This window comes from Armigeres subalbatus, chromosome 1 (assembly GCF_024139115.2).
Source record: "Armigeres subalbatus isolate Guangzhou_Male chromosome 1, GZ_Asu_2, whole genome shotgun sequence".
Lineage (NCBI taxonomy): Eukaryota > Metazoa > Arthropoda > Insecta > Diptera > Culicidae > Armigeres > Armigeres subalbatus.
In genome coordinates, this window is record NC_085139.1 from 109890327 (window position 1) to 109905201 (window position 14875).

Consider the following 14875-nt stretch of genomic DNA (forward strand, 5'->3'; position numbering starts at 1 on the left):
AGGAGGCTTCTGGCCTCTTGAAAGGAGGCTTGGGCCTCTTGAAAGGAGGCTTCAGGCCTCTTGAAAGGAGGCTTCCGGGCCTCTTGAAAGGAGGCTTCCGGCCTCTTGAAAGGAGGCCTGGCCTCTTGAAAGGAGGCTTCCGGCCTCTTGAAAGGAGGCTTCCGAGCCTCTTGAAAGGAGGCTTCCGAGCCTCTTGAAAGGAGGCTTCCGGGCCTCTTGAAAGGAGGCTTCCGGGCCTCTTGAAAGGAGGCTTCCGGGCCTCTTGAAAGGAGGCTTCCGGGCCTCTTGAAAGGAGGCTTCCGGGCCTCTTGAAAGGAGGCTTCCGGGTCTCTTGAAAGGATGCTTCCGGGCCTTTTGAAAGGAGACTTCCGGGTCTTTTGAAAGGAGACTTCCGGGCCTCTTGAAAGAAGACTTCCGGGGCTCTTGAAAAGAGGCTTCCGGGCGTCTTAAAAGGAGTCTCCCGAAACTTTTGAAAGGAAGCTTCCGAGCTGCTTAGAGGAACATGGCAAATAGTTTTGAAAATTTAACGACTTGTAAAATTGCATTCAAAATTCAATTGAGTTTGACTGAATTTTGCAAGTAAGAACAATTTAAATTTATTTCGATTTGTATGAAATTTTGCTGGGATCGGTTTATTCAAGAAGACAAGCGTTTTTTTTATTGACCCTCCACTTCCCTCCCACACCAAAAAGCTCGAATTGACCCCCCTGGTAATGGACACTCAATTCTCAGCCACTGGCAACACATGGAAAAATAAAGAGGATACTTAACAAACTACTACGTGGCTGAGAGAAAAATATCTTAGAAATGCTTCTAGTGGATCGAATATCCTTTTAAAGAAGCATTTATTTTACTATCATTATTAATAAATAAATATGACTATAAAATTAAATTTAAATTAGGAACAAAAATATCTGATTGTTTGATGACGGTTTACGAAGAAGGTAGTCAAAAAACATGCTGAAGATTAGATTAATAAATTTGAAATTTGGTGACTTAACCTTTTCATCCCCAACGTCTGTTTTAAGGACTTCCAAAAATCTAAACTGCTGTAAAAACCGCATTTCTTGACCGATTCTTTCGCAATAAGTTGCATTCCATCCGGATGGATCCCAATTTTCCATTTATACTATATTCTTATAGGCTATCCACAGTACGGTTCCAGAATTATTCCAGATTCCGTTGGGGTCAGTTGTCCCCGGAATAAGTGACTACTTACAATTTTAAGTCAAAACATGTCGTGCGACACCTTCACCTTCATGATTTCACAAAGCAATGATGGGAATGATATTTGTGGGATTCCTGGCCCACTCGGACTCAATCTGGCCACATCGATCACAATCCGGGACCAACGGAATGGCCATTTTCTAAATTGATTCAAAATAGGTCGTGCGACACATCAAACTTCATGATTTCACAAAGCAATGATGGGAATATTTTTTTAGGTTTCCTGCTCTACTCGGATTCAATTCGACCACATCGGTCACAATCCAGAGATCCAGGAATTCTACTGGGAGATCCTCCAGGAGTTTTTCCGAGTATTCCACCGGCAGTTCCTCAAAGAGTTCCGAAAATTATTCCGGTAGTTCTATCGGCAGATCCTACGGGGGTTCCCCTGAAATTTCTTCCGGGAATTTCTCCAGAATTTCCTACGGGAAATTCATTCAAGCTTTCTTTCTGGTATTCATTTAGGCTTCTTCAGGAATTTATATAGAAATTCCTCCAGAAGCTCCACCGAGAATTTCTCTGGGAGCTCCTCAAGGCAATCTCCGGAAGGTCCTCTGATGATGATGATGATGATCCAGCTACATACCCCTAGAAAGGTTTCAGCTAGACGAGATTTGTCTAAAAAATGAATGATCCAAGATTTTTTCCGAGAATTCTTCTGGTAGTTTCACTGGCATTTCCTTCGGGGGTTCATTTGAAAATTCTCCTGGGATTTTTTTCAGAAAATCCTCCGGAAGTTATTTCAAGAATTCCTCCTAGAGTTCCTCCGGAAATTCCACAGGCAATTTATCCGGAAGTTCCACAAGTAGCTCTTCCAGGAAATCATTTAGGCCTTCTTCAGAAATTTAGCTGGAAATTCCTCCCAAAATTCTTCCAATAGTTTCTCTGGGAGTTCCTCTAGGAATTCTTCTAGGAGTTCCTCCTGAAATTCTTCCGGGAGTTCTTACGGGAGCTCTTCCGGCAGTTACTACGGGAATTCCTCCGGGAGATCCACCGGCAGTTTCTATGAGTATTCCTCCGGAAGTTTCTACGGCAGTTCCTCCGAGTGTTCCTCTAAGAAGGAACTCCTGGAGTAATTTCCGAAGGAGCTCCCGGAGGAATTTCTGGAGGAATTTCCGGAGAAATTATCAGAGGAATTTTTGGAAGAACTTCCGGTGGAAGTTCTGAAGGATTTTCTTAAAGAACTACAGGAAGAATTTCTGGAGTAACTCTCGTAAGAACTCTTGGATGAACTCCCAAATGAAGTTCTGTAAGGAAGGAAAACTCCTGGGAGGAACTCCTGGAAGAATTCCTAAAGGATCTCCCGAAGGAACTCCCAGAGAAATTCTCCGAGGAACTTCTGGAGGATTTTGTAGATTAATTCTCAAAAAAGCCTGAATGAATTCCCGGAGGAGCTACTGGTGGAACTCCCGGAGGAATTTTCAGAGGAACAGCCGTTGGAATACCCGGAGTTGAATTTCTAGAGGAACTTCCGAAATCCCATTTCCCGTGAAATTCCTGCCATATAAGAAATGTCTAGAAGGAAAAAATGGAGAAGAAAAGAATTCTTCAAGGAATTTCCTCATGAAATTCCTAAAAAACAAATTTAGTGAGGGGTTTCTAGATAAGGAGAAATTACAATTACACGAGAAAGATTTTCGAACGATTTTCAGAGGAATTTGTGGATAACTTTCCGGAGAAATTTAGAAGTTCCCAGGGGAGCTTCTAGAAGGACCTGCCCCTTCTGGCTACGCCGTTGTATCATTCCCATCATTACTTTGTTAAATCATAAAGTTTGAGGTGTCACACGACCTACTTTGAATCAATTTAGAAAATGGCCATTCCGTAGGTCCCCGGATTGTTACTATTTTAATTACTATTTCATAAATAATACTTCATCCATGGTATAGGGTTTCCGTTTGCTTCAAACATGACCTTAGATAGATACAAGCCGTTATTCGTGTGCGTTTTCTCTAAGGGTCCAATATCGACATAATAAATATGCTAAATATGCCTTTTGGATGTTTATAGCTTGTCATCCCTAAACTTCTAACTTATTGGTATGCATTAGGAAGTTCTTCTGATTGTACCAAGTTCAGAAACCTATTTGTTCAAAGGCATAAACATTCTTATTCTTGTAAACTACCAGCTCCGATCCGCTTCAAAAAAGACTGCAGCATTTTAGGTCGTTCGATTTATATCGTCACCAGAACTTGCTTTCGTTCGCTTTAAATCTGCTTACCTATGCATTAACTCTTTATGCCTTCTGTATCCTTACAGAAATATCTAATCTATACTTTTGTGTCTAATTCTACCATGAAAATGTGCAACAAAGCTCGAAAAATAATATATTATTAAATACCAATTATTTAAAAAAAATCGTATTCAGTTTTTTTATAGTAGTAAAATTGGTTTCATTCAAAATTTAATTCTGGGATTGAGCCGTTTACTACAAATGTGCCAGCTCTACAGGTTTTTTTTTTACAAAATGAATATACTTAGAGTTGCCACAGAATTACAACCAGTTAACACTATCTGCTGGGCCCTCCTTAGCCGTGCGGTAAGATGCGCGGCTACAAAGCAAGACCATGCTGAGGGTGGCTGGGTTCGATTCCCGGTGCCGGTCTAGACAATTTTCGGATTGGAAATTGCCTCGACTTCCCTGGGCATAAAAGTATCATCGTGCTAGCCTCATGATATACAAATGCAAAAATGGTACCTTGGCTTAGAAACCTCGCAGTTAATAACTGTGGAAGTGCTTACCCGGGCAGAAGCCATGAACAGAATAACAAAACATGATATGGACTTGATTGATATAAGAGATAAAAGAACAGGCAACAATATCAAAAATTTGCACCGAAATATCATTTAAATATCAAGATATGCTATGGATAAGAACAAACTAATGGCACTTGATATCGATCACTTATTACAAATAACATATCTTGATATCCTTAAGATATTTTAGTGCAAAATATTGATATTGTCGCCTGATCTTTTATCTCTTATATCAATCATGTCCATATCTCATTTTGCTATCTTATCAACATTTGATATTATTGAGCTATTTTCTTCTACTCGGGTAATGATGAACACTAAGCTGCGGGGCGGCAATGTCCCAGTGTGGGAATGTAATGCCAATGAAGAAGAAGAAGAACACTATCTGCTATCTATGAATCACAAGCGCAATATTGCACTTAATATTTCATTCGATGTTGCTTGGAATATTGTTGTTCACACATATGCCACGCATTCGAAAGCTTGTGCAAATTCAACTGGTTATGTACTATTGTAAATCTGCTAAAGTTAACACCATTGCCTTCTTCTTCATGCAACCTCGGACTTGTCTATAAACTTTATTGACTATGTACCTACTTCTCTATCATAACCTCACACAGTATGGAACGGACAGACTCATGTAGTGCGGTGGGAAGCATCTAAGGATAATTTATGAACACATTTTGTGGCCTTGTTAAACTTTTTTAAATTTATAGCCTTTTGCACACCATTACCCACTTCCGGGCTGTGTGGGATGTTCACACATGTGTCGGTGGCGCTGATACACGCACATCATTATTAACGGAGGTCTGCCGCCTGCTCCGGAGGTGATATTGCACCTACCCTTATTAATATTAACGGGAAATTACAGCTCTGTGCGTTGCCGGTGTGGAACTGATTTCGAGTGCATTCTCCTCCCGTCCCACCTATGATGATGATGATGGATCACATCTGATTGTACCAATTTTATTTATTTCCATTTCAGAAACCATCCGGCCTCGGCATCCCATCACCGTGTGACTCGTGCTGCCACCGCCAAAAAGGAACGCATCTGGGATTTTGGCGTCATTCCGTACGAAATCGATGGCAACTTCAGCGGACTGCACAAGGCGCTGTTCAAGCAGGCAATGCGTCACTGGGAAAACTATACGTGCATTAAATTTGTCGAACGCAATCCGATCGACCATCCCAACTACATCGTGTTTACCGAGCGCCAGTGCGGGTGAGTTATGGCACCGGGGCAGCAGTTCTCCATGCTTGCAGCAGTTGTGAGCAGTTGAAATAAGCAAAGCCACTCAATATACGTATCGCAATCTCGGAATAAATTGATCACTTGAAATGGCTTTGTTTGATGGCGCACTGTTTCTAGCGCAAATATACTCAAACTGATTTACATAAGGTGATAATTTTAGTCAAATTGCGTGATGTTATTCTCATAAGGTAACAATGACTGCTGATTGTTGTTTGATGGTCTATTGGATCTATTGGGGTTCAGCCCAAAAACATGGGGTTTAAATACCTCGGGTTCGTCGCTTATTCCTTTTTATTGAATCCGTTGAATCATTTACCTATCTTTTGTGAATACGATGTAGTACACGAGTGGTTTCGACACTTTGATATGTTCAGGTAAGTATATTTCCAGAAGTGGGATTCAGAGGTAGGAAAATTCACAGGAGGTAGTGTGGATACTCGTCGCAATCGTGCAGATGGAGACGCGTGGTACAGCAACTATTTGCTATTGAAAGCGTAAATTCGCACTCTCAGATTCAATTTCAGTGGCGTGTCTTTTGTAAATTTTTCACTTTACTTAGCTAATGCAATATCATTGAAAACAATTGTATGAAAAATATGTTTTGATGAAATTAAAGCAACTGGTCGGCTTTATGATTTCAGATATTTTTTTTTAATCTGAAAGGTTTCATTAATTTGAGAAGGATTCATGAGATTCGATTTAGATAAAGATCGTCTAATTCTGGCTCATTGAACAGTCATTACAGTCATTGAAAAATTTGGATGTTCATTGCAGTATTAGAAATGTTAGAGATTCCAATAGTTCATGAGTGTTCTGATTTTTTCAGGTACTCTGGTAGTCCGCTAGATGTATGAAAAGATTTTAAATAAGTCATAACCAATTCCAGAATGTCCGTGAGGATTCACGGCAGTGCACGAAATGGGCTGCTAAAACTTTCGAAAGATCCGCCAAAATGTCTGAAATAAGGATTTCTGGAAGTTTATGAGTAATGATTAAACGATTAAAGTTTACAAAACGCCTGGAAGTAGTGAAAATCAATGGAAATTTTAATACTTTCGGGAAGGCTGATAGTAGCCCCAAAAGCCTAACACAGATAAGAGGACTTATAATTAAACGTCATAAAATATAGAAACAACAATTTGTTAAATTTACTATTTTATGCATCTTCAAAATTTTTATTTCTGCAATTGATCAAACTGATTTTGTTTTACGTTAAAATTGTTCAAACATTCATATTTGCATATGAATTTTAAAAATTTCATTTAGTTCGAATGTTCTTTAAATTAAAAAACAAGTTTTGGAATATTAAATTAAAAAAAAAACAAAATTCAAGAACACAGCAAGTCAAAAATCCAAATAATTAAAACAAAAATAAGAACAGGAACAGTGATAAAAACATGGATAAAATCATATTGATTTTCGCTTTTAAAATGCTGCCTTCATATTAAACATAAGAAGTTTATTATGTACTTATTACTACAACTTGTATGGATGGCATATGTTTTTGTTTATCTTTCAGGCTGTTAAAAGTATTGAATAACAGAATTATCAATTCTGGAAAATTTGAATCAAAGAATTCTCCATCAAATATTCAAATTGTTGTGGTTTTGCTTATTTGTTGCCTTTTTTTGTGAATTTTAAATGTTTAAGTAATTAAAAATTAAAAATTGAATAGTTGAATTATTGAGCTTTTCAATTTTGATTTATATAATTTTGATAATTTTGGATTTTTTTAATTTTTACTCTCTTAAATTTTAAACTTTTGAATTTTTTAATTGTTGAGCTCTCGTGCTTCCGATTTTATTTCCAAAGCTGAAAAACTAAAAATTCAGAAGCTCAAGAAGATTTGTTTTTAAATGAGGATTCCACAACTATGAAATTAAAAAATGAACCAAAAGTTTTGCATCCCCGAAGTTTGTTGGTTTATAGGGGAAAATACCTATTCTTGGCAGTCTAAGACATTCGCCAAATTGAATGATAAAAATAATGAATAATTACACTAAAACACAGGTATAGTTCAACTGGTATACATTCGTATGCTCTTCCTTTGATGATTGGTGTTCACTTAATATAATATCTTTTACCTCAAACTTAGTAAATTTAATATAAAGTAACAGGTCAACGTCTCTTCTATTGGCATAGCAATTTCTATTATCAGCAATGATTTTGCTCCCTTCAGCAACTAGACATGGAAGTAGAAAACTAGTAATGTATTGGTGCCAGATGCTGGTTGTTTATATCCTCTAGTAGTAAAATTCATTCATAATAATCGGCCGCACGCTCATCTCGCTTCACTCAATTTTGGAAGAAATTTTATTAATTATCAAAACTGGCTTAAAACAAAACATGAATTTTAGCCTTGGCATCAATTTTATGTCACGTGGAAGATAGGCAAAAACATTTAAACACATTGTAAAACAAATTTTACCCCTTATGCGGCCAACAAAAAACAGACGTGAATGGCAGATAGGGTACCCGTGTACCCAGATATTGACAATTTCATAACTTTTACCATTTTTAACCTATTTGAATAATGTTGGCCATTTTGGAGAAGGGAACTTACATACTTTTCGTCCGCTGCCAAGATTTACATCTTTTGTCTTTTGTAATGCCTTAGAGTCTTCACGCGTAAGCAAAAGTCTATCAACCAGTTTCAAATATACAACTTGCTCTTTACGGTCCTTAGATTTGAAGGTCCTTACATGATATGTTTGTTTCATCAAAATAATCATGGGGGTTGTGTACAACGACGTAAACTATGTAAAACCAAATCTATACACATAAGATTGAGCTGGAGCCACCTCATTCGTACACTACGTTTCACAGTTGAATAATTGATAATACCCTAAAAGTAGGCAATTATTTATGGTTGAAATGCGGGAATGGTTATGATTTTTTTGATGAGCTTGGAAAGTATTAAAGTTGCAAAAGGAAAACGGTTCTATCAGCCATATAAGGCTTAAAATACTACGGTGTGGCTATCACTTTTGATATAATTCATGGTCTGAGTAAAAATCTGAATAGAAGCATTTGTATTCTAACACTTTTTTAAAATAAATGCCAACGCCGGATATTTTGTTCGTAGTTTTGCTAAAATCAAATCACATGGAATTGTGGGTGGTATTTTTTTAGCGTGTGTTTGATATGCTCACAAACACATTCTCTCGCTCTATTCCGAAGTGCGCTGCTGCCAAAGAAAACGAACAGTCCCAATTTTATTTAGTGAAACATAGAGCAAATATTGGATAAATTTGCTATTTGTAGTGATAATCAAGTGGTAATAAAGTGTAAAAAGTAGTTTACGTACCTAATTTGTCGTATCATACACGATAAAGAGAAGAAACAGGCGATCCAAAAAAGTAAGTAACAGTTTGCTTTTCGTCTGCTGCTTTCTTGGGCGATGCAATAATGGCAAGGATTTCGTAGGTGCAAATTTGTTTCGGTGATTAATTCGTCAAATCTTGCTACTTTTACACAAACAACTTATTCAAATGAAAGCCTAGACTTGAAATTGTGTGATTGAATCAAAATTATGTTCATAAATAGTGTATGTATGCTGGAAAACGCAAATATTGTTGAGGGTGCCAACAAATGTCGCACCCTGCCAAAGCCGTATTCTACCCTATTAGATTTTTGAAAATTTTAAATCAGAAAATGTAAAACCTGGAAAATGTTTAAAATTAATTTAAAAATGAGATACAGTACATTCAAAGTTAATTGCCTATATGCCGGGTATTAAGCCACCCGGAATGGAAATTAATTACTATGTCTGAAACTTGATTATGCATATGTACAACATGTGATAGATTTAGTTCGGAAAAGGTATTGGAGGGTAACCGCCCGTGGGGTCGTGGGATCAAACCCCACCGAAGGGGCGGTTACCCTCCAATACCTTTTCCGAACTAAATCTATCACATGTTGTACATATGCATAATCAAGTTTCAGACAATGAGATACAGTCAAACATCCATGAGTTGATGTTCTATGACTCGATATCGACTCATGGAGGCAAATTATGCCATATTGAAAAATATTCTCTGGTTTACTGTGATGGTCCCTTCAAACAGCCTTCCAAGGATTTTCTACTCCATATCTCGATATTTCTATGAGTCGATGGTCCCTTCAATATCGACTCGACTCATGGAGGTTTGACTGTAATTAGGAATTCTCGGAGATTTCAAAAATACTTGAAATTATGAAAGCAAAAGAATGAATATAAGAAAAAATACGGCTTTGGCAGGTTTTGTTCTATTATTGGCAGGGGGTTTTTGTCGACCGACTTTTATGAAATACATAATATACGACAATAATAGAACAAAACCTGCCAAAGCGGTCATTTCCCCTATATTAAAAAATTGTGAAAGATGTGAATTAATAAAAACTATACTAAATTAAGACTTCTAGATATTGAATTTCAATTCAAAGCTTTTATTTGACTGGAGATGAGCCAGCCTCGGGCTGAAAGTCTCCTAAATAAAGACAAAAAAAAAATGCTGTTATTTGCCTTTATTTTAAGGATTTTTGGACCGTGTCTGGCTTATCTCACGATCTAAGAGATTTAAAAAATTTAAATTTTAAAACACAACATAAATTTTTTAAATTTTTGCAAATTTTTAGAATTTGAAACAAGATTAAAAACTTATTCAATGTTTGGTTTCACAATATTTAAATATTTTGAATTTTTAATTTAATGAAACTTAATTTACAATGTTCTGAAAACTCTAGACTGATGCTTCATCCGACTAAGCTACGAAGGATCTCCGTCGGCCTTCGCAACCTAGCGGCTACTGAACGAGCTCGAGATTCCCAAATTGGACGCATGGTCAAATCACTCGCAATTCATTTTGTCAAGCCAACACTACCACATGTGTATGGTAAACGTTCATATTAGAGGAGCGTGAGTATTGAGAATGTCTGGTAGGCTGCACACATTCGTCATCAGCAACTGTACTGGTCAAGTGAGCTTGTGTGAGCTATCAAGCTCAGACCCGACCGCATTGCGTAGACAAGAGCACGCAACTCAGGTTCAGTTCAATCAAAGTTAATTGCCTATATTCCGGGAATTGAACCACCCGACTTGGACATTAATTTACAATGTTCTGAAAACTCATATGTTAATATGTACATTATGTAGAAGATATTGATTTGAAGAATGTATTGGAGGTAACCACTTCCCCTTCGATGGGACTCTAACCCACGACCCTCAGTACGCTAGACTGGTGCTTAGATGAAACTTAGTTTTTTTTTTTTGAAAGCTTGTATAAACTTTTATACTTTTGTTTTTCAATTTTTTAGTATTTGAAATTCAATTTTTTTGATAACAGATTTTCTTATTTTTCCAATTTTTAAATTACAAATTTCCAAGATTTCAAATTACTTAAACTACAAAAATTGTTAACTAAATGTACTCAAAAATGCGCAAAATACCCACTCTTGTGTGTGTCAAATTTCAAAACATATGTCTACTTTAAAATTTAAGTTTTATATTTAAGACTAGACAAACCTGCCCGCTCTCGCTTGTGTTTTCTTTTTCTCTCGCCAAACTGTTAATCATTTAGTAGATTGCAGTGTAGCACTCTAGATTGCTTTTAGTTTGAGCTTTCTTCAAAACTCATGAAAAAGTTGCATTTTGACATTTTTTTTTACTCTGACCAACTTTAAGTAAATATAAACACAGAGAATCCTAAGACAAATTAATGAGTGAAATATTTTTCGTAAATTGGTTAACCCGTTCAAATTAAATTTTTGAATTTTTGAATTTTTGAATTTTTGAATTTTTGAATTTTTGAATTTTTGAATTTTTGAATTTTTGAATTTTTGAATTTTTGAATTTTTGAATTTTTGAATTTTTGAATTTTTGAATTTTTGAATTTTTGAATTTTTGAATTTTTGAATTTTTGAATTTTTGAATTTTTAAATTTTTGAATTTTTGAATTTTTGAATTTTTGAATTTTTGAATTTTTGAATTTTTGAATTTTTGAATAGGGTAGAATACGGCATTGGCAGGGTGCGACAGTTGTTGGCACCCTCAACAATATTTGCGTTTTCCAGCAAACATACACTATTTATGAACATAATTTTGATTCAGTCACACAATTTCAAGTCTAGGCTTTCATTTGAATAAGTTGTTTGTGTAAAAGTAGCAAGATTTGACGAGTTAATCACCGAAACAAATTTGCACCTACAAAATTCTTGCCATTATTGCATTGCCAAAGAAAGCAGCGCACGAAAAGCAAACTGTTACTTACTTTTTTGGATCGCCTGTTTCCTCTCTTTAATGCATATGACACGACGAATTAAGTACGTAAACTACTTATTATACTTCATCACCACTTGATTATCACCACAAAGAGCAAATTTATGAAATATTTGCTTTATGTTTCACTAAATAAAATCGGGACTGTTCGTTTTCTTTGACAGCAGCACACTTTGGAATAGAGCGAGAGAATGTGTTTGTGAGCATATCAAACACACGCTAAAAAGATACAAAAAAATCGATTCAATTAAAAATCGCCCAGAATAAATCGATTCAAAAAATCGATTAATCGAGTTTAAAAAATCGATCCAAGAAAAAACGGATCGAGATCGCCCATTCCTAGTCTAATACCATAGACTAACGCAAAATGAACTTCCCCAAGAAATTATGACGTTTGAGCGGGTCGCATAATGAACGCAAAATGAACTTTTGTTCGAGAAGACGACCCGCTCAAATGTCAAAATCCATCGAGTAAGTGAATTCGATGAACACCTGCACAGGTCTATTATAAAAATCTTCATCGTTCCCAAAAACCTCTACATACAAATGTTCATGCCGTTTCCTAGTCTATGGTCCAATGCACCGAGTTCATCATTGACGTTTTAGCGGTGCACTGTTTACTAAGAATGAATATTTTTTCATTCATCGAGTTCATGCAAGTGTTCATTTTTAGTAAACAGCGCCCGACTCAAACGTCATTGTGTTCATTCGGTGCATTGGACCATTAGGGCAGACAGACAAAAATTCATTCTTATGTATATAGATTTGGTTTTACGTAGTTTACGTCGAGCGGTCGTGTCTTGTACACAACCCCCATGATTTTTTTTTAAGAAGCAAACATATCATGTAAGGACCTTCAAATCTAAAGACAGCAAAGAGCAAGTTGTATATTTGAAACTGGTTGATAGACTTTTGCTAACGCGTGTAGACTCTAAGGCATTGAAAAGACAAAAGATGTAAATCTTGGAAGTGGGCAAAAGGCATATAATTTCCCTTCTCCAAAACATTATTCAAATAGGTTGAAAATGGTAAAAGTTATGAAAATGTCAACATCTGGGTACACGGGTACCCTATCTGCCATTCACGTCTGTTTTTTGTTGGCCGCATAATGGTTAAATTTGTTTTACAATGTGTCTAAATGCTTTTGTCTATCTGTTTACATGACATAAAATTCATGCTTTGTTTTAAGCCAGTTTTGATAAATAATAAGGTTTGTTCAAAAATTGAGTGAAGCGAGATGAGCGTGCGGCCGATTAATATGAATGAATTTTGCTACTGGAGGATATAAACAACGAGCATTTTGCACCAATACATTGCCAGTTTTCTACTTCTATGTCTAGTTGCTGAAGGGAGCAAACTCATTGCTGATAATAGAAATTGCTATGCCAATAGAAGAAACGATGACCTGTTACTTTATATTAAATTTACTGAGTTTGTGGTACAAGCTGTTATATTTAGTGAACACTAATCATCAAAGAAAGAGCATACATTTGTATACCAGTTGAACTGTACCTGTATTTTAGTCTAATTATTCATTATTTTTATCATTCAATTTGCCGAATGTCTTAGACTGCCAAGAATAGGTATTTTCCCCTATTTGAATTTTTGAATTTTTAAATTTTCGTTTTTTTTTTAACTTTTGAATTTTTGAATTTTTGAATTTGTGAATTTTTGAATTTTTGAATTTTTGAATTTTTGAATTTTTGAATTTTTGAATTTGTGAATTTTTGAATTTTTGAATTTTTGAATTTTTGAATTTTTGAATTTTTGAATTTTTGAATTTTTGAACTTTTGAATTTTTGAATTTTTGAATTTTTGAATTTTTGAATTTTTGAATTTTTGAATTTTTGAATTTGAATTTTTGAATTTGAATTTTTGAATTCTTGAATTTTTGAATTTTTGAATTTTTGAATTTTTGAATTTTGAATTTTGAATTTTGAATTTTTGAATTTTTGAATTTTTGAATTTTTGAATTTTTGAATTTTTGAATTTTTAATTTTTGAATTTTTGAATTTTTGAATTTTTGAATTTTGAATTTTTGAATTTTGAATTTTGAATTTTTGGATTTTAGATTTTTTGGATTTTTTTTGGATTTTTTTTATTTTGGATTTTTTTGATTTTTTGAATTTTTTGAATTTTTTCGATTTTTTGGATTTTAAAATTTTTTTGGATTTTTTGGAATTTTTGATTTTTGGAATTTTTTGAATTTTGGATTTTTGAGTTTTGATTTTTGGATTTTGATTTTTTGAATTTTTGATTTTTGAATTTTGAATTTTTGAATTTTTGAATTTTGAATTTTGAATTTTTTGAATTTTTGAATTTTTGAATTTTTGAATTTTGAATTTGAATTTTTGAATTTTGAATTTTTGAATTTTTGAATTTTTGAATTTTGAATTTTTGAATTTTGAATTTTGAATTTTGGATTTTGAATTTTGGTTTTGAATTTTTGAATTTTGAATTTTTGAATTTTTGAATTTTGAATTTTTGAATTTTTGAATTTTTGATTTTGAATTTTGATTTTTGAATTTTGAATTTTTGAATTTTTGAATTTTTTGAATTTTTGAATTTTGAATTTTGAATTTTTTGATTTTTGAATTTTTGAATTTTTTGATTTTTGAATTTTTGAATTTTTGAATTTTTGAATTTTGAATTTTTGAATTTTGAATTTTTGAATTTTTGAATTTTGAATTTTTGATTTTTTTTGAATTTTGAATTTTTGAATTTTTGAATTTTTGTGTTTTTGATTTTTTGAATTTTTTTTTTTTTAATTTTTTGAATTTTTGAATTTTTTAATTTTTGAATTTTTGAATGTTTGAATTTTTGAATTTTCAAATTTTTAAATTTTTAAATTTTGAATTTTTGAATTTTTGAATTTTTAATTTTTGAATTTTTTGAATTTTTGAATTTTTTGAATTTTTTGAATTTTTTGAATTTTGAATTTTTTGATTTTTATGATTTTAATTTTTTGATTTATGATTTTTAATTTTTGAATTTTTGAATTTTTGGTTTGAATTTTGAATTTTGAATTTTTGAATTTTAATTTTGAATTTGAATTTTTGGATTTTTTGAATTTTTGGATTTTTGAATTTTGAATTTTGAATTTTGAATTTTGAATTTTGAATTTTTGAATTTTGGATTTTGAATTTTTTGAATTTTTGAATTTTTGAATTTTTGAATTTTGAACTTTGAATTTTTTTGAATTTTTTTGAATTTTTGAATTTTGAATTTTGAATTTTTGAATTTTTTGAATTTTTGAATTTTGAATTTTTGAATTTTTTGAATTTTGAATTTTTGAATTTTTTTGATTTTGAATTTTGAATTTTTGAATTTTTGAATTTTGAATTTTTGAATTTTTGAATTTTGAATTTTTGAATTTTGAATTT

The 14875-nt window shown here is 33.6% G+C and overlaps 1 protein-coding gene across 4 annotated transcripts in view; it reads left to right on the forward strand.

The window, feature by feature from the left end:
* Positions 1–14875, forward strand: part of LOC134204790 (protein tolkin-like) — a 177540-nt gene that overhangs the window by 122364 nt on the left and 40301 nt on the right. For all 4 annotated transcript variants that reach the window (XR_009977983.1, XR_009977980.1, XR_009977987.1 and 1 more), the window contains exon 4: positions 4970–5206. Coding sequence is in view for 1 of the 4 variants with exons in the window: in XM_062679594.1 (XP_062535578.1) it covers positions 4970–5206 (237 nt within the window). In the remaining 3 variants the exon portion in view is untranslated. The remainder of the gene's footprint in view (positions 1–4969; positions 5207–14875) is intronic.